General features: G+C 46.0%; 1 protein-coding gene across 1 annotated transcript in view; it reads right to left on the bottom strand.

Annotated features, from left to right (window-relative positions):
- The window catches only part of LOC115476784 (intermediate conductance calcium-activated potassium channel protein 4-like), a 73,046-nt gene that overhangs the window by 25,830 nt on the left and 26,023 nt on the right, over nucleotides 1-21,193 (bottom strand). The window contains exon 3 of the mRNA XM_030213362.1: nucleotides 19,898-20,316. Coding sequence (XP_030069222.1) covers nucleotides 19,898-20,316 — 419 coding nt within the window. The remainder of the gene's footprint in view (nucleotides 1-19,897; nucleotides 20,317-21,193) is intronic.

The following is a 21,193-nucleotide window of genomic DNA, read 5'->3' on the forward strand; positions in this document are numbered from 1 at the left end:
AGCAATGAATATTACAGAAGACCGAAACAGATTTTGAAAAGTGGTTAGTTGCATGAAATAAGATACAAACTAACTTGCAAATTTCATACTATCATACAGTTTTGGAACTATCGCTTCCATAAAGATTTTGAAAAACTGGATGTATGAGCAAGAAAACTCCTCCGTGCCCATGAGGTAACCTATGAAAATTATTGTGTGCTGACTGACACCGTATGTCCCAAGAGTTGAAGGTGGATAACTCTTACAGGAATAAATTATACATACAGAGCTGCTATCATAGGCCTACAAGCATACTTAACAGTTTTTGCAGACCCAAATAAGCAAAAAGCATTATGAGGGTAAACGTTCAGAATTCTTAAACATAGACAAACATTCTGATGAATAGAAGGCATGAGTGACAATCCATAAATATATGTGGGTAAAGGAACAACAGAATTCATAAAACAAAAGAAAAAGGACTCTTAAAAAAATCACATTGGCAAACAAAGAAAAAAGTAATGTGGTAAATGTACATATACAGTGGGAAATACATTGTCAATATTCAGCCAGTGGTAATGAGCATTTTACATCCTTAACAAGATACAGCCTCCAAAACTGAACTCAGTACTCCAAATGAGGCCTCAATAACAACTTAAACAGGGGCATCAACACCTCCTTTCTTCTGAGGGTTATACCCCTCTCTGTGCAGCCTAGCATCCTTCTGGCTGAGGCCACTGCCTTGACACATTTTTTCATCACCTTGAGATTCTCAGACAGCCTGTAGTTTCCCACTTCTTCCCTATCCCCACTTTTGTGAAGAGGGACCACCTATTCTTGTCTCCAATCCCATGGAACCTCTCCTGTCTCTAAAGATCTATTTAATAAATCCTAAAGAAGTCCTGCCAGAATTTCTCTGAGCTCCCTCATGGCACCGGATGGGATACATTCTGGAATGTATCCCATCTGGCCCCACTGCTTTATCCACTTTCAGATTTTCAAGTTGTTTATAAATGCTTTCTTCCCTGAATGGTGCAATCTCTACTCCATTCCTAGATATACCCTTGGCAGCCAACCGCGGTCCTTCTCCAGGGCGCTTTATCCTCATCACTCTCCACATAGCTGTTCTCAGCATCTTTCAGTCTTACAATTCCATTCCTAGCCTTTCTCCTTTCCCCAATATATCTGAAAATGGTCTTGTCACTTTTCTTTACATCTTTAGTCATTTTTTCTTCCGTATTTGGTGCCAAGATTCAGTTATAGAATACTAGCATAAGGTCGACATTGGTATGTCCATGTGTTGGTGTGCCTTCTTATGCCATGTCAATGCAAGGTGTAAGTTGGCTGGCATGGGTATGCCAAGTGATGTATGTAGTCTCTAGTATATAGTTTATAGACACATCCATGGCCCACCTATGCTCTGCCCTCATGTACACCCCCTTGTAATCATCTGCTATGACACTTAGGTGCTTCCTTAAAGAATAGCACCTTTGCCAAGCATAAGTGACGTCTGCTTCTAGCTCATAATGTGTAATTGTTCTCCGCATTGAACTTGATGGTTAAGTGGAATATAAATGCCAGAATTAAATTAAATTATAAATTCTAGGCACCACTTTATAGAATCGCCTCCTTAAACTTTTACTTATATAGGCAGTATACCAATGAATTTAACCTTGGACCTTTCAACCTTTATTTTATAATCTTGAATGAACATTTTTGTGTTTAGCATGCAAACTTGTGCAATTCTGTCAGTGAAATGTCGAATAGTTAGAGATTCCTGTCTGTATGTACCAGCCCAGGCTGGCTGCCCAAGACTATTCATCATTTCACCCTGTTTATGATACGCTGTAGAAATGTATGACTCCTGACACATGTTCGCTGAAACACGGCTGTATTGAGTCCTCGTTCTATGCCATGAATGCTGATCGATGAATTGTTCATTAAAGGTCTACTAACATTTTGGATGGACTTTTACTTTTTGGTTTGACTGCCTCACTTTTTATTCCCTGCTTTTGTTAAAGTGGGGCATTTTCCTTCTTCTGCATACCTACCGGTTACAGAATAGTGCCAGTTATGTGTGTAACTTGATAAATTAGGCATTAATTGGCACTAACTACCAATAATCAGTAATAATTAGAGTTACTTGGTGTTAATTGACACTAATTTGCAGTTACACATGTAACTACACTTAGTTATAATTCTATAACCCTAGCAAAGAAATCCTTTAGCGCATAACTGCTAGGGGTATGTGGACATGGGGGTGGGGGGTGGGGCAAGGGTGGGTCAGGGATGTGCCCCGCACTTAGGCATTAAGGTTATAGAATACTGACAGTTACATGTGCAATTGCGATATTTAGTCATGGACATTTACACCAGCCAATGTTGGTGCGTAAATATCAATTAAACAATATTTTATAACAGCAATTACGTGCATAATTGCTGATAAAGAATTCACACTTAGCCTGCAGCATCCCAGTGCCTAACTTTAGGTGACCTGTACTGAATAACCCCCAATAAGTACAATCCTACTAAATAGCTATGCACTTCACTCAAAGAGACACCAAACTAGTTTCAGTACAACTGAAATTCAGTATGACTGAAATTCCAACTGCCAAGAATGCAACAAATTCTTCTTTTCTCTAAAATGTTAAATAGAGAGGTGTGGTAGCCGTGTTAGTCCACTCTTAAAGGTTATCAATAGACTTCAAACAAAATAAAACATGGAAAAGAAAATAAGATGATACCTTTTTTATTGGACATAACTTAATACATTTCTTGATTAGCTTTCGAAGGTTGCCCTTCTTCGTCAGATCGGAAATAAGCAAATGTGGTAGCAGATAGTATATATAAGAAAAACATCAAAGCATTACTTTGACAGTCTGACAGAGTGGGAGGGTGGGGGTGGGGGTATATTCCCATCCCCACCAGTGCTGGCCTTCCGACGGCCACCAAACTTAAAACACAAGCTGATCAGAAGTAAACTCCCAACACAGACTGAAAAAGAAAAGGGCACGTTTCCCTGTAACATATCCAGCTGCAAGCTATGCCAAAACATTTCACAGGACCCCACAGTCATTCACAAGGGAAAAATATTCAACATAAAGGAATCTTTTACATGCTCATCTTCCAATGTGGTATATATCATTCAGTGTAAAAAAATGTAACAAAGGGTGCTATATTGGAGAAACAGGCCAGATGCTTAAGACAAGATTCAATCTGCATAGACATCACATGAAAATAGCCGGTGCCAGTCAAGCCCCCACCCCTGTGGGCCAACATTTTACAAGACCAGAACACTGCACCACTGATTTCACAGTAAGAATACTGAAAGGTAATTTTAAAACCATACAGGAACGTAAGACCTTTGAAGTAAGAATGATTGAATATTTTGACACCCAACAGACAAGACTTAATAAGGATCTTTGTTTTCTAGCCCATTATAAACCATAAAGTTGTATTTCTCTGTTTATTTCTCTGTTTATCACCCTCCTCTCACCTACCAACACCTATCCTGTTAGAATATCAATGAAATGCTTTGATGTCCCCATGCATACCCCCACCCTCCCACTCTGTCAGACTGTCAAAGTAATGCTTTGATGTTTCTCTTATATATACTGTCTGCTACCACATTTGCTTATTTCCGATCTGACGAAGAAGGGCAACCTTCGAAAGCTAATCAAGAAATGTACTAAGTTATGTCCAATAAAAAAGGTATCATCTTATTTTCTTTTCCATGTTTTATTTTGTTTGATTTCTATTGATAACCTCTAAAATGTTTTAATTTCACTCCTGCTCTTTGGCTACTACTTAACAGAGCTCATTAGCCTTCTTCTGAGGAGAGAGTTTGAGAATTCCAGCACACTGCGCACAATGTTCCACAAGTGCATGCTTATTAAGAGCTGGTAGGAAGCTGTGTGGGATATAAGCATAGCATTCTGATAAACTTTTTTCCAAAAAGACTCCAAAATCCTCAACTCTCACCCCAGGGGCATCGAGGAGTGAGTCTTTATACTCTTGGCCATTTTGAGAATGGATTCAACCACTATGGAATGGTGAGGCAACTGCAGCTTCTCAAAACTTGGACTCTATACATAGAGTCAATCTTCTTGTCCATCTGCTATACAGAGAGGGGGGACCCTCATTTTCATCTGTATTAGCTTAAGGATTCTGTGTCACAGCTTCCTCTGGGGATTCATCAAACTGGAGGATGCCCAACGTTTCTGCTCTGGGCTCATCCTTAGTTTCCAACTCAAATGTGACGGACTTGGCCATCTCCTGCACAAAATCAAAAGAACAAAAGCTCTTTAGGGGGTGATTTCCATCTCTCATACAGTGGGGAGAGATATGAAGGAAGACAAATGGATCCCTCCTCTGAGAAGACCTCTGCATCTTCTCCAGATGCCCAAAAGCACTAAGAATCTGACTCATAAAAATACTGCACACAAGATGGCTGACTCTCTGCCTGCCTCAAAAAACTGACAGCCTGGTTAGGCCTGGACTTAGTGCATTGAGGCACCTGTAATCTCTGGTGTATTAGAGAAAGCCTCTTCCCCTGAAGGGCTATAGATTGATACCAGCACAATGTACACTGAACCCAATGCCTTTCAAGGCCTTGGGTTTGAAACACCACCTGCAGCCAGTGAATAAGGTTCAAGGATGGGATGAATCACCTTGAGTCTTGGCATCGAGGCTCTTGAAGCCCTAGCTTCTTGCTTTGCAAAGAAGTACTTCATGTGTTCATCTAACCTGCCCATGAGATGCTCCTCAAGGTCCTCCTCAGTCAGTGTGATCACATTCTTCAGAAATACTTCAGATGTATCAGGTGCTGGGTCTCAGCTCCTTAGAGGCTGGTGCACCCACTCCACTGTCAAGGAGGGTGAACCACCCTCATGTGCTTCGAGGGCACTAATGACCTCAGTACCTCAATGCTCTTGGCACTGTGCCTAAAGGGGGATCAGTATTGGTGTGCCCTGCCTGATGACCAATAACTGCCTCCTTCAGTACCAATGAGGATGAATACTTTCTCTTCCTCAGGTAGGTATTGAAGGATGCCTCATCCTGATGGCCTTTATCGATGCTTAATGTTGAGGAAGATCAAAACCCTCTCGTTTTGATTTATGAGTTGTGTGGAACTCGTTGGTGCTCTTTGGTGTCACTACAAGTTATAAGTATCCATGATGGATATTGTCCTGTTACGCCTGAAACACTTCTACAAGCCACTGGGAGCTTTTTTTGGGACATGTCCGAAAAAAATAGCCCCACTGAAATCAAATGACTTGATGGTGAGAAAATGTATTCAGCCAGTTGCCCGTGGCCCAAGAAGGCCTAGTGGGCTGTGGAAAAGAGAGAAATTTATCAACAATTCTAACTAAAGAAATCCCACCAGGGATTAGGGCCTTGCATGACAGCAACAGGACTTACATACAAAAAAAGGGACAAATGCCCAATAAGTTAGTCACACATGGTATCTTGAGATGTGAGCTGAGGAGAACTACAGAAACTCATTCTAACTGCTCCACAGAACAAACAAGACTGGCTATATCCCAGGCAACAGCGGCAAACAGGAAGATGCTCACTTCCCCGGTGCAACTCTCTAAAAACTTGTTGTAAACAAGCTTGTGAGCATTCCTGTGCAGGCTCAATTGGGATAACATCACTCACTTGTAAGAATGTTGATTCTGCATTTCCTCGGAGAATAAAAGAGAGTTTGTAGTTTTTACAATATAGAAGGATTAGTTTTTCTGATGTGGACTTTAAGGCACAATCACAAGTTTTGAAAGAAACATTGTTAGAACATGGTTATCCTAAGAAAGTTATAAAGAGAACATAAGAAAGCTCTTTTCAATTATAGAGAATTATTATTATTAAAAAATGTAGCAGTGGTTTAGCCACAGGTGGGCATGGGTGGGCCAGGGCCCACCCACTTAGGGCTCAGACCCACCCAACAGTAGCACATGTTTAGCGGTAGCTGGTGGAGATCCCAAGCTGTCAGCTGAAGACTTTCTCCTGATAGTAATAAAATTCTACTCTCCACAATACTGGCACCTACGCATGCTCAGTTTTCAGCACATGCCTGCTGCAGACTGCCAAGGTGGAAAGAAGCATTTTCCTGCCAGCTGAGATATTTTTGTGGTGGTGGTGGGGGGAACATTTGGTGCCCTCCCACTTCTTACCTAGGCCCACCCAAAATCTGTTGTCTGGCTACACCCCTGAAATGTAGATTGGAATAATTGTAATGATGCTCTATGTTGATACATGATCTATGTTGCTGTTCTATGTCTTTAAAAATACCTGCAATTATCAAGAAATATTGGTGGGTACTATCCTCCTAATTCTATATAAGCTGCCAAAAGCTTTGCACACAAATTTGGGCATGTGCCCAATCTGCGCGTGCAATTTAATTGAATGAGCTAATTAGCACCAATAATTGCCTTTTTAAAATAAGCAATTATTGGCACTAATTAGATTTAATTGGCATTTACAAGCGTAAATGTAGGTGTGGCATCTGTGCTTAAAATGTATGCATGATCTGAAAAAGAGGGCACGGAAATGGGAGGATCATGGGTGTAATGGGGCATTCCTAAAATTATTGCACGTTGTTCGGCCCTCGGCATGTCAGGTTTTCAGGATTTCCCCAACGAATATGCCTGAGATTTATTTGCATACAACAGAGGCAGTGCATGCAGATAGATTTCATGCATATTCATTGAGGAAATCCTGAAAACCCAACTGGATTGCGGCCCTCAAGGATGGAGGTTGGACAACCCTGTTATAGAATAATGGGGATACCTGCCTCATTTGGTGTGTACATTTGCACCACGTTTCATCTGGTGTAAACAGCTGCGCCTAAAGTTAGGTGTGATTCCCGGGTTAAGCATTATTCTATAAATTGTGCCTAACTTTAAGCGCCATATATAGTATCTAGCCTATTACGTATACCCCATCTTTGAAAAGTAGAAAGTGCCCCTCAGATACAGAAGTATTGTAAATGGATACAGGGATGTGTTATGGGACTGAGATGCAGGAGGTAATGAACGGATACAGGGATGTGTTACAGGAAGTGAATGGATACAGGGATGTGTTACAGGGCTGAGATACAGGAGGGATAAGGGTAATAGGGTATTATATACCACTTTTCTATGGTACCATCAAAGCGGTGTATAATTATTATGTGTAGCTACTTTCTGTCTGTAGTGGGTTCATAATCTAAGGGGTCCTTTTACTAAGGTGCGCTAACAGATTTAGTGTGCGCTAATGATTATCATGCCCTAAATGATGACACCAATAGGAATATAATGGGCGCCTTATCATTTAGCTCACACTAAATCTGTTATTGCACCCTAGTATAAGGATCTCTAAGTGAGTGAATGGGTACAGGAGTGTGTCACAGCGCTGAGATACAGGAAGGAACGAATGGATACAGGAATGAGTCACAGGGCTGAGATACAGGAAGGGATAAATGGATACATAGGTGTGTCATAGGGCTGAGATACAGGAGGAAGTGAAGGGATACAGGGATGTGTCACACACACTACTACTACTACTACTACTTAACATTTCTAAAGCGCTACTAGGGTTACGCAGCGCTGTACAATTTAACATGGAAGGACAGTCCCTGCTCAAGGAGCTTACAATCTAAAAGACAGGTGTACAATCTAAAGACAATCTAAACAATCTAAAGACAAGTGTCTTTAGGGCTGAGGTATAGTTGGGGGAGAATGGATACAGTGGTGTGTTGCAGGGCTGACCTACAGGAGGGAGTCAACGGATGGAGAATATGTTAGGGGGCTGAGATACAGGAAAGAATGGATATGGGGTTGCACTATTACAAACCCACAACCATAAACACTCCAGACCTCACTCTCCCTATTTTAGATAGCCTCAAAATACTCGGTGTTACAATTGACCGCAATCTTACACTTCAGAACCAAGTAAACTCCACTATAAAAAAAATGTTTCACTCATTGTGGAAACTCAAACGTGTAAACCTTTCTTCCCAAGGGAAATATTCTGTAACCTAATACAATCAATGGTACTAAGCCATGCAGACTACTGCAATGGAATTTATGCAGGATGTAAAGAACAATTCACAAAGAAACTCCAGACAGCCCAAAACACAGCAGCCAGGCTGATATTCGGTAAAACACGATTTAAAAGTGCCAAACCCCTCCGAGAAAAACTGCATTGGCTCCAAATCAAAGAACGCATCACCTTCAAAATCTGCACCTTGGTCCACAAGATTATCTACGGTGAAGTCCCAGGATACATGACTGACCTGATAGATCTACCAACCAGAAACAGAACTGGATCATCACGAACATACCTGAATCTCCACTACCCTAACTGCAAAGGACTCAAATACAAAGCAACCTATGCATCCAACTTCTCCCATATAAGCACACAACTATGGAACGCTCTGGCAAACGCTGTGAAAACAATCTACGACCATCTAAACTTCAGGAAATCACTAAAAACCTACTTGTTTAGAAAGGCGGACCCCACTGACCCAACATAAATGTCTCAACTCTGCAACACAGCAAAACCAAAGATCGTACTGGACATTATTTAACCCTCCCTTTCTTCGACCCCTAATGTGTTTGAAACATCCCTACCTTATTCGACCCTAACATCATATTGTATTTGTTCCTCTACTGGACTTGGCGAACACCTTTATGGTACTATCCTGCTTAATTTCGAAAGGAGAAAAATGTCCATGTTCGGGAGATGGGCGTCCGTTTCCCATGGGCGGCAAAATCGGTATAATCGAAAGCTGATTTTGGTCGTCTTCAACTGCACTCCGTCGCGGGAATGAATAAAGTTGACGGGGGCGTGTCAGAGGCGTGGTGAAGGCGGGACTGGGGCGTGGTTATCGGCCGAGCAGAGATGGGTGCGCTCGGCCGATAATGGAAAAAAGAAAGGTGTTTTTAGCGAGAATTTAGGACACTTTTTTTGGACCCTTTTTTCTCACGAACAGGTCCCAAAAAAGTGCCCTAAATGACCAGATGACCACCGGAGGGAATCGGGAATCACCTCCCATGACTCCCCCAGTGGTCACTAACCCCCTCCCACCAAAAAAACCCCACTTGCAAAAACCTTATTTCCCAGCCTCTATGCCACCCTCAAATTCAGTACCCATCTCCATGACAGCAGAATGTGTTCGATCCTCTCACAGCCATTCCCTCGGTCAGATGTGGCTCTCGGGTGCACTGCAGGGTCACATCAGCATTGCATTGTGGTGGGTGTGGTATAGGGCTCCGTGATTTCACTAGCTTGTATTACAGTCTCACGATGTTGGTAGTTGGTAGGCTCTTCTCCCATGGTGCTTTTCCCTCTGCTTACTGGGTCAGAGTGTGCCCTGTTTTGTTTCCGGTAGTCCACGAGGTAGTGGCCATTTTTGTAAGTCCATTTTAGATCCCTTTCGTGTGTTAGCCACGTTACAGAACTTAGTTCTTACCTTGAATGTTGCTGAAAGAGGGCATTGTACACCATTCTGCCAGCTCTGAGCTACTGCTAATCTTAGTACCAGGGAGACTCGTTGCCAGTGGAGCACAACCTCTGATCTGCAGTTAACTGTGAGTAAACGCGGTTATTGAAATAAAGGACGTTTTCAGCGAGATTAGTCTTACGGTGTGAACTGCTGTGCCAAGGTTATACAGCAGCAACAAGTCCTGTCCCTGGAGCAGTTTTAGTGGGTAATGCAGTGCACTTCAGGCAGGCGGACACAGGCCCATCCCCCCCTACCTGTACCACTTGTGGTGGTAAATGGGAGCCCTCTAACCCCCCTCCCCCAAAAACCCACTGTACCCACATGTAGGTGCCCCCCTTCACCATTAAGTGCTATGGTAATGGTGTTGAGCTGTGGGGAGTGGGTTTTGGGGGGGGGGGATTTGGGGGTCTCAGCACCCAAGGTAAAGGAGCTATGCACCTGGGAGGTAATTTAATGTTTTTTCCTATTTTTAAAAAATGCCCCCTAGGGTGCCCGATTGGTGTCCTGGCATGTGAGGGGGACCAGTGCACTATGAATCCTGGCCCCTCCCACGACCCAAAGCCTTGGATTTGGTCGTTTTTGAGTTGGGATGCTTCGGTTTCGATTATCGCTGAAAAACGAAAACGCCCAGCTCAAACAAATGCCCACATCTCAAAAACGCCCACATCCAATGCATTTGCCTGGCACAAACCGTATTTGCGAAACTAAAGATACATGTCAATCTTTTTCGAAAATACGATTCGGCCCACCCCTTCACGGATCCGTTCTTGGAGATGGACGTTCTTACACATGGGCGTTTGCGTTCGATTATGCCCCTCTATGTAAGCCACATTGAGCCTGCAAATAGGTGGGAAAATGTGGGATACAAATGTAACAAATAAATAAATTATAGTGTTAAACTACTGGAGAGGTATGAATGAATATGACTTAATTTGTTTGTCACTGACAGAGATTATTTATTTTGTTAGATTTGTACCCTGCACTTTCCCACCCATGGCAGGCAATAGAGAGTTAAGTGACTTGCCCAGAGTCACAAGGAGCTGCCTGTGCTGGGAATCGAACTCAGTTCCTCAGGACCAAAGTCCACCACCCTAACCACTAGGCCACTCCTCCACTCTCATTTATACCCCCCATTTTCCCAACTGTGTCAGGCCCAATGTGGCTTACATAGTACCAAGGAGAATCTTGTATGCTGCTCCCTTGCATCCTTTGACTTGTATAGCTGTGACTCCTTGCCTTAGCAGTGTTTGGGTGGAACAACTGAACAGTAAGGGGATCCTTTCTGATTCATGATTCATCCTCTTGATGATGTTTATAAGTTGCCACAGAGATGAATGTATGTGTGTGAGTGCAGGCAGGCAACTTAAAGTATGGCTTTCTAGTATAATGCTATACAGTCACACCCTGAATTAAAACAGACTGGAGTGCCGAACTTGATGTTAAATACACAGAGCTAGTGACAGCCTGTTGTAATGTGGAGCTATCTCAGTAGTTAAGTAATTCCCTGGAGCCCATCCAATGTAAATGATAAAGATTGCATTCATGGGGTCACCCACAATTGTACCCTCTGAAGTCTAGCTGTCAGCTGCCTAACCCTCCACGTAGTGATCTATCATGCCCTTCCCATAATGCTCCTCTAGGGTGGCTGTTCTCCAACTCACTTCCATACTATGCACCGTTGGCATTATTTTCCCTAAGTGCCAACCTAAAATTAACTGCTGCTGCTTTTACTCTCACTCCAACCCACAATGCTCCACAGGTTTCATGGTCTCTTACGATATGCCCTCTGCTCCCACCAATGATTTCCACTTCCTAACTGTCCCAGATTACCATAATGTATTAATTGGTCTCCTTTCATATTTCAACAGATACCTATAAACCCTGTCATGATGCAGGGCCACCGAGACAAGAGCTGGGCCTGGGGCAGGGCAGCTGAAGCCTCCTGCCCCACTCGGGACGCAACCACTGCCCCCCCTACTCGGGAAGCAGCTTCCGTCTCTGGACCTTGCTTGCTCAGGCCACTCCCACCCCGCCCCCTACCTTCCTGTGCCAGTGCATCTGCTCCTCCCCGGCCTTCAAGGGGGGACCTGGTGCCGAGGTCTGTCTCTCGCTTGCTCCTGTGTGTCGGGACTGGGTTACCTCAATCACCCGGGTCCCGAGAGGAGCAGGAGAGAGACAGACCCCGGCACAGGGCCCCCCTTGGAGGCTGGGCCTGAGGAATTTTGTCCCTCCTGTCCGACCCTCTCTGCGGCCCTGTCATGATGTACCACAACCAGGGCCGTGCCTAGGGTCTCTGGCGCCCCCCTGCAGACTATCAGTTGGCGCCCCCCCCCCCCCCCGGTGAAAATGATCGCTCACCACTTGCTACACTGACAGGAATTGTCAGCAATATTCTTAGAAACAAATTGCTATACATTGCAAAATAAGATAGCAGATGTAAATTCTCAAAGTAGACATATTCCAAACGCTAAAATGAAAATAAAATGATTTTTTTCTACCTTTGTTGTCTGGTGACTTTCTTTTTCCGATCATGCTGGCCCAGTATCTGAGTCTGCTGCTATCTGTCCCCTTAACTCCATTTCCAGGGCTTCCTTTCCATTTATTTCTTTACTTTCCTCCTTTCTTCTTCATTTCTTGCTCTAGATCCATTTCCAGCAATTTCTTCTCTCTCCCTGGGTCCTGTCCTCCCATCCATGTCCATCCTTGTCCCTCTCTGCCCTTCCCTCCTCCATCCATAGCCAGCAATCCTCCTCCCCTCCCCTCCATTTCCAGCAATTTGTCCTCTCCTTGGGCCCCCATGTCCATCCTTGTCCCTCTCTGCCCTTCCCTCCTCCATCCATAGCCAGCAATCCTCCTCCCCCTCCCCTCCATTTCCAGCAATTTGTCCTCTCCTTGGGCCCCCATGTCCATCCTTGTCCCTCTCTGCCCTTCCCTCCTCCATCCATAGCCAGCAATCCTCCTCTCTCCCCTCCCCTCCATTTCCAGCAAATTGTCCTCTCCCTGGGCCCCCATGTCCATCCTTGTCCCTCTCTGCCCTTCCCTCCTCCATCCATAGCCAGCAATCCTCCTCCCCTCCCCTCCATTTTCAGCAATTTGTCCTCTCCTTGGGCCCCCATGTCCATCCTTGTCCCTCTCTGCCATTCCCTCCTCCATCCATAGCCAGCAATCCTCCTCTCTCCCCTCCCCTCCATTTCCAGCAAATTGTCCTCTCCCTGGGCCCCCATGTCCATCCTTGTCCCCCTCTGCCCTTCCCTCCTCCATCCATAGCCAGCAATCCTCCTCTCTCCCCTCCCCTCCATTTCCAGCAAATTGTCCTCTCCCTGGGCCCCCATGTCCATCCTTGTCCCCCTCTGCCCTTCCCTCCTCCATCCATAGCCAGCAATCCTCCTCTCTCCCCTCCCCTCCATTTCCAGCAAATTGTCCTCTCCGTGGGCCCCCATGTCCATCCTTGTCCCTCTCTGCCCTTCCCTCCTCCATCCATAGCCAGCAATCCTCCTCTCTCCCCTCCCCTCCATTTCCAGCAAATTGTCCTCTCCCTGGGCCCCCATGTCCATCCTTGTCCCCCTCTGCCCTTCCCTCCTCCATCCATAGCCAGCAATCCTCCTCTCTCCCCTCCCCTCCATTTCCAGCAAATTGTCCTCTCCGTGGGCCCCCATGTCCATCCTTGTCCCTCTCTGCCCTTCCCTCCTCCATCCATAGCCAGCAATCCTCCTCCCCTCCCCTCCATTTTCAGCAATTTGTCCTCTCCTTGGGCCCCCATGTCCATCCTTGTCCCTCTCTGCCCTTCCCTCCTCCATCCATAGCCAGCAATCCTCCTCTCTCCCCTCCCCTCCATTTCCAGCAAATTGTCCTCTCCCTGGGCCCCCATGTCCATCCTTGTCCCCCTCTGCCCTTCCCTCCATCCATAGCCAGCAATCCTCCTCTCTCCCCTCCCCTCCATTTCCAGCAAATTGTCCTCTCCCTGGGCCCCCATGTCCATCCTTGTCCCCCTCTGCCCTTCCCTCCTCCATCCATAGCCAGCAATCCTCCTCTCTCCCCTCCCCTCCATTTCCAGCAAATTGTCCTCTCCGTGGGCCCCCATGTCCATCCTTGTCCCTCTCTGCCCTTCCCTCCTCCATCCATAGCCAGCAATCCTCCTCTCTCCCCTCCCCTCCATTTCCAGCAAATTGTCCTCTCCCTGGGCCCCCATGTCCATCCTTGTCCCCCTCTGCCCTTCCCTCCTCCATCCATAGCCAGCAATCCTCCTCTCTCCCCTCCCCTCCATTTCCAGCAAATTGTCCTCTCCATGGGCCCCCATGTCCATCCTTGTCCCTCTCTGCCCTTCCCTCCTCCATCCATAGCCAGCAATCCTCCTCTCTCCCCTCCCCTCCATTTCCAGCAAATTGTCCTCTCCCTGGGCCCCCATGTCCATCCTTGTCCCCCTCTGCCCTTCCCTCCTCCATCCATAGCCAGCAATCCTCCTCTCTCCCCTCCCCTCCATTTCCAGCAAATTGTCCTCTCCGTGGGCCCCCATGTCCATCCTTGTCCCCCTCTGCCCTTCCCTCCTCCATCCATAGCCAGCAATCCTCCTCTCTCCCCTCCCCTCCATTTCCAGCAAATTGTCCTCTCCGTGGGCCCCCATGTCCATCCTTGTCCCTCTCTGCCCTTCCCTCCTCCATCCATAGCCAGCAATCCTCCTCTCTCCCCTCCCCTCCATTTCCAGCAAATTGTCCTCTCCCTGGGCCCCCATGTCCATCCTTGTCCCTCTCTGCCCTTCACTCCTCCATCCATAGCCAGCAATCCTCCTCCCCTCCCCTCCATTTTCAGCAATTTGTCCTCTCCTTGGGCCCCCATGTCCATCCTTGTCCCTCTCTGCCCTTCCCTCCTCCATCCATAGCCAGCAATCCTCCTCCCCCTCCCCTCCATTTCCAGCAATTTGTCCTCTCCTTGGGCCCCCATGTCCATCCTTGTCCCTCTCTGCCCTTCCCTCCTCCATCCATAGCCAGCAATCCTCCTCTCTCCCCTCCCCTCCATTTCCAGCAAATTGTCCTCTCCCTGGGCCCCCATGTCCATCCTTGTCCCTCTCTGCCCTTCCCTCCTCCATCCATAGCCAGCAATCCTCCTCCCCTCCCCTCCATTTTCAGCAATTTGTCCTCTCCTTGGGCCCCCATGTCCATCCTTGTCCCTCTCTGCCCTTCCCTCCTCCATCCATAGCCAGCAATCCTCCTCCCCCTCCCCTCCATTTCCAGCAATTTGTCCTCTCCTTGGGCCCCCATGTCCATCCTTGTCCCTCTCTGCCCTTCCCTCCTCCATCCATAGCCAGCAATCCTCCTCTCTCCCCTCCCCTCCATTTCCAGCAAATTGTCCTCTCTGTGGGCCCCCATGTCCATCCTTGTCCCCCTCTGCCCTTCCCTCCTCCATCCATAACCAGCAATCCTCCTCTCTCCCCTCCCCTCCATTTCCAGCAAATTGTCCTCTCCGTGGGCCCCCATGTCCATCCTTGTCCCTCTCTGCCCTTCCCTCCTCCATCCATAGCCAGCAATCCTCCTCTCTCCCCTCCCCTCCATTTCCAGCAAATTGTCCTCTCCGTGGGCCCCCATGTCCATCCTTGTCCCTCTCTGCCCTTCCCTCCTCCATCCATAACCAGCAATCCTCCTCTCTCTCCCTTCCCCTCCATTTCCAGCAAATTGTCCTCTCCCTGGGCCCCCATGTCCATCCTTGTCCCCCTCTGCCCTTCCCTCCTCCATCCATAGCCAGCAATCCTCCTCTCTCCCCTCCCCTCCATTTCCAGCAAATTGTCCTCTCCGTGGGCCCCCATGTCCATCCTTGTCCCTCTCTGCCCTTCCCTCCTCCATCCATAGCCAGCAATCCTCCTCTCTCCCCTCCCCTCCATTTCCAGCAAATTGTCCTCTCCCTGGGCCCCCATGTCCATCCTTGTCCCCCTCTGCCCTTCCCTCCTCCATCCATAGCCAGCAATCCTCCTCTCTCCCCTCCCCTCCATTTCCAGCAAATTGTCCTCTCCGTGGGCCCCCATGTCCATCCTTGTCCCTCTCTGCCCTTCCCTCCTCCATCCATAGCCAGCAATCCTCCTCTCTCCCCTCCCCTCCATTTCCAGCAAATTGTCCTCTCCGTGGGCCCCCATGTCCATCCTTGTCCCTCTCTGCCCTTCCATCCTCCATCCATAACCAGCAATCCTCCTCTCTCTCCCTTCCCCTCCATTTCCAGCAAATTGTCCTCTCCCTTCACGCGATTCGCGAACCGCTTAGCACTGCTTAAAAAAAAAAATTACACATCAGCAGGAACAGGCTGCTTCAGCCAATCCCAGGGGCCTTCCTTCAGCGTGTTCCGCCCAAGGGCTGAAGGAAGGCTCCTGGGATTGGCTGAAGCAGCCTGTTCCTGCTGACGTGTAAATTTTTTTTTAAGCAGTGCTAAGCGGCAGCGCGGTTCGCAAATCGCGTGAAGGGGGGGTGGGGGGGTGGGACGACGCGACGGCAACGAAGAGGAGAAACAAGAGAAGTGCTGCGTGTGCCGGTAAGCTGCTCAAAGGCACAGGGGACGCCGTCAACACTGCCAGGTGGGGACCGGAGCCGGTTTTAAAGGTCATGGTTGGGCTGGGGAGGCTTAGCCTCCCCAAGCCTCTTATACGGGGCGCCTATGCCTCTGCTCTTTCCTCCGCACCCTGGGGCCTTTAAATCTTTTACTTCCGGTCGCAGCAGCGTCAGTGAAAGCGGAGCGCTGCCGACATCTCCCTTCGCGCTCTTGGTTCCCTCAGTGTCCGCCTTCTTCTAGAAGGCGGGACACTGAGGGAACCAATGAGTGCAAGGGAAGGGAGACGTCGGCAGCGCTTTCACTGACGCTGCTGCGACCAGGTAAAAGATTTAAAGGCCTCGGCGGCGCGGGGCGAGAGTAAGCACCGCGGCGGCGCCCTCCAGAGGTGGGCGCCCCCCTGCGGCGCTTACCCCGCTTACCGCATCGGCACGGCCCTGACCACAACCTTAAATATCATTTCCCTCCTCCTTGATGCACCTGAATCAATTTTGTACCTTCACTTTTCCCATAATGCAACAGGAAGCCCACTCCTCCCCCCCCCCCTAATTCCATGTATGGCACCCAGATTTGGGCGCCTAAATTTGCATGTGATTCTGAGATGCGCATGAAACTTAATTGGCTATTGAGCCATTAATGAGCAATAATTGGCTGCTAACAAATTACTGATGTTAATTGTCACCAATTAGGATTTGCTCACACATCTGGCTGCATGGTATATTATAATGCATGGCACCCAAATCCCATCTCAGGCAACTCAAAAGGGGGAGTGTCCATGGGAGCAGCATGGGTGTGTCATGAGTTTCATAAAGTTGTGTGTGTTGTTACAGAATACTGAGTCTCCGCAACCAACTTGGCCGCCAGCATTTACACCAGGTTTCAGTAGGCGAACGTCTGGTGCCCGAATTTAAGGTGTGCATTATTTATGCCTTTATGCAGCTCTGAGAAGTTGGGCTTTTGCACACTGCTAGTGACTTAACTATGGATCCCTAGAAGAAGGCCCGGTGAAATGGGTGCCTGTCAGGATCCTAGTTTTGGGATAAGTGTCACTGAATACGCAGTGTGTGTTATATTATCATTGCTGAAATGATTTTCATGATCATAAAGTGTATATACTGAAGAATGTTAAGCACAGTTGAATTCTAATTGCACAAAAAATATGATAAAAATATATGAAAAGATATACAGTTCACAGATTAGCAAGGAGTTTTTTGACCTATGATTACATCAATCGTTGAAAGTTAAATACTGTAGTCCGCCAATGGTAGACATTCTTTGCAATGTCTGAGGTCTTTTTCTCTTGCTAAAGAGAGTTTTTTGACATACTGAGGTCAATCTATAATTTTTTAGTTCACTTTTTTTGGGAATCAGCACTAAGGGGGAGATTCTATATATGGCGTGTAAAAAATCAGCGTGGAAATCAATGCTAAGTGTATTCTATAAGCAGCACCTAGATTTAGGCATGATATATAGAATATTTTTAGTTATCTCAGTGCCTAAAACTATGCACATGCATTTACACCAACGAAAATGTGGTGTAAATCCCGGAACGTAGATTTAGGCGCACTGGGCCATATTCTATACCTATGCGAGTAAATTTCAGAATGCCTATGAAACATCCATTTCCCCACCCATAACCACACCTCTTTTTGCCTGCTCACGTTAGAAGATAGGCACACTGCGTTACAGAATGCACTTAGCGAGTTGTGCGCATAAATTCTAATTATTGCCAATTAGTGCTCATTATTGCTTGTTAAGAGCTGTTATCAATGCTGATTAGCTTGTTAAGCCAATTAAGTTACACGCATTGTTATAGAATATGCTTGGATTTTGGCACAGATCTCTAGGTGTGCTATATAGAATCCAAGGGTAAACGCCTATCTTTTCCAGTGCCCATTTTGGAGCACCATTTATATAATCCACCCCAATATCTTTTTTCTTTTCCTTTCATAATATTCTAGAAACTTGGTCCACTACAAAAAACTTCAATATTCTAGAGCTGGGGTTCTTAAGCAGTGGTGCCCCTATCCCCAAGAGGTGTGAGAAAAGGACAAACAGAGCCCGGAGAAAGGTCTTGAAATTTGAGGCAAGTTATTGAAACTTTCTAGACTGAGTGAAGGAAGTTATTAAGACAGTTATTGGTAGTATAAGTGTGCACTACTGTAATTTTAGTGACACAGGATTCAGCCTGTTTGAAAATACGTGAAATGGACATCCATGCGCTGGAAATGTCCAGCATGGACATCCATTTTACAAACTGAAACGTCCAAATTTTGAACAGGGAAGGACATCTGCATAACAGCATTCTTAGAAAATGGCCACACAGACATCCCTACAGAGCAGAGGGTCAGCCCAGTGGTTAGTGCAGTGGACTGTAAATCAAATCCCACTTTAACTCTTTGATTTTGTAATTGTGAGCCGTCCAGGAACAGAAAAATACCTACTGTACCTGAATGTACACCACGTCAGTAGCCTTCAGGCTTGCAGGTGACATATATTTAGGTACATTTGAGGGGTATATGAGTATATAAGTATTGCCATAATGGGACAGACCGAAGGTCCATCAAGCCCAGCATCCTATTTCCAACAGTGGCCAAACCAGGTTACAAGTATCTGGCACAAGATCCCAAAATAATACAATACATTTTACACTGCTTATCCTAGAAATAAGCAGTGGATTTTCCCCAAGTCCATTTTAATAATGGTCTATGGACTTTTCCTTTAGGAAGCCTACCAAACCTTTTTAAAACCCCGCTAAGCTAACTGCTTTTACTGCATTCTCTGGCAATGAATTCCAGAGTTTAATTATAAGTACTTTTACTAAGCTGCGGTAGCATTTAATTATAAATACTTTTACTAAGCTGTGGTAACGTTTTTAGCTCACAGTAGAAATCAGCTGGTAGTAAACACCCATAGGAAGATAATGGGCATCTCGGCATTTACCGCCAACTGATTTGTTTTTATTAGTACTCTGGAACTTGATATACTGCCTTTCTTTCTGTGGTTACAATCAAATTGTTTTTCATATTCTACACAGGTACATATTTTATACTTGGGGCAATGGAAGGTTAGGTGACTTGCCCAGGGTCACTAGGAGCTGTGGTGGGAATTGAACCCAGGTCCCCAGGATCAAAGTCCACTGCAGTAACCACTAGCCAATTCCTCTACTTAGTGACATTCTGGAACATATTGCCAGTAGATGTTCATAGTTGTTATGATTATTTTAAATTTCAAATGCTGATAAAAGCATATCTGTTTCAGAAATTCTTATTGTGATTTTTATTGTTTAATACATTGGATTTTTGTAAATGATTAATTAGCACTGTTTGTTAATCTGTTCTGAACCTATTTGTAGGGATAAAGCAGACTGCAGGTATCCATCATCATTATAGAGGTGTCATGCCTTAATCTCTTCAGTGGAGAGCAGCTCAATCAGAGCACCTTTCTGTAACCTGGATGTTCCTGAAACAGATCTAAATAAGGATGTCTTTCTTAGACATGGACATTTATTCCCCTGTGGAAATCACTGTTGGATGTTCATATTTCAGGCCTTCCCTAGTCCTGCCCAGAACATGCACCCTTGCTATTTGGATGTACTGTAGTGTTGGACGTCCCTATTCTGCCCTTGCAAAATCGGGATTTGGATGTTTCAAGCACACGGGTGTCCATTTTGGCCTTTTGAGTCATCCATATGCTTCAAAAATGAGTGCCTTAGCGATATATGTAACTGTCAGTAGACACTAGTGGACACATGGTTTAGGAAGGGGGTATGAGGGTTTCATTAATTGGTTGAAGAGGTACAGGAACGAAAAAAGGTTGAGAACCCCTGCTCTAGACTATCCTTTTCCCATAACATCCCAGGAGCTGATTATGTCTCTGTTCTCCACTCTTCCCATCCTTCCCTCTTACCGTTCACAGACAGAGAGGATCCAGGAAGCAATGACCCACAGGCCGACAGTTAGTATTAGCAGGACTCGTCCCGGACAGGTATTCATCAAGATCTTCATCACAAAATGATACTGGAACTTAATCTTGTTGAGGGAGCCAATGCTTCTGTAGGAAGCATCCACCAGCACACGGCTGTAGAGTAGGACAGTCCGAGGCAGCAGGTAGATCCGTAAGAACATCAAGATTGAGAGGACCACATCTATGTCAGAGAGGAAAGCAGAATGTTCTGACATCATGTCCCCAACGGGTTCAGTAGAGCAAGTCTTCTCTGCAGGGAATGGATGAACTGCACACGCCACCAGCTCTAACAGAATCCAAGCCAACTTTCTGGCGCTTACAGCAATCCGCCAGTCATCCAGCGAGTTGTCCACCATGAAAAGCTACCATCAGATCAAAACAGAAAGGTGAGGGTGAGAAATCAGACATACCAAACCTCAAAACAGTGCTCCAGTTGACTCCATGTTGGCTGGACAGGGTGAGTCAGTCTTGGATTTTACTCCTGTTGGTATAATGGAGTCAAACCAGGACTGTCTCAGCTTGTTAAGGCAACATGTCCAGTTGGGTGCCGTTGACTCCCAGGTATTATTGATGGGTTTGTGGTTAATGCCTAGGAGAGGGTTGTCCAAGTTCAGTTCTTGAGGGCCTAAACAGCAGAGTTTCAGTCCATGCCTAATGAATATAGATGAGACAGATTTGCATGCATCTAACCTTTGTAGTGTACAGATAATCTCACATCATGCATATTCACTAGGAATATTTGAAAACCTGACCCATTTGCAGCCCTGAGCTTTGGACATCCCTGACCTAGGATCGCACTGAATAAGGAGTTGCAAGTGCCTAAAGTCCCTTGAAAACTTCAAAAATATTAAGCTCCATAGGATAGGTGGGAAAATGTGGGGTACAAATGCAACAAATAAATAAATAAATAAATAAATACAACTCATTTTCTGATTGATGGGATATAATTCAAGGCTGAAAATGAGTTGTTAGGGACTTGCTAATGCACTGTCACTAAGAAGCTTCTGTATGGAGCAATGGCTGATAACTTTGAAGCAACATAAAGCGGCTGAACCCGAGTTCCTGATTTAATGCCATGGCTCCTTCAAAGAGTCACAGTGTAGGTGTAGGAGACACTTCTCCATCTTACAAAACAAGACTTTTAAAAGACTCTGCTAATCTTCAATAAATTAGTGTAACAGGAAGTTGAGAGTATGTGCTGCTTCTCTGGAAAGAGATAAGGAGAGCTGAAAGGAATCT

Source organism: Microcaecilia unicolor, chromosome 8 (assembly GCF_901765095.1).
Source record: "Microcaecilia unicolor chromosome 8, aMicUni1.1, whole genome shotgun sequence".
NCBI lineage: Eukaryota > Metazoa > Chordata > Amphibia > Gymnophiona > Siphonopidae > Microcaecilia > Microcaecilia unicolor.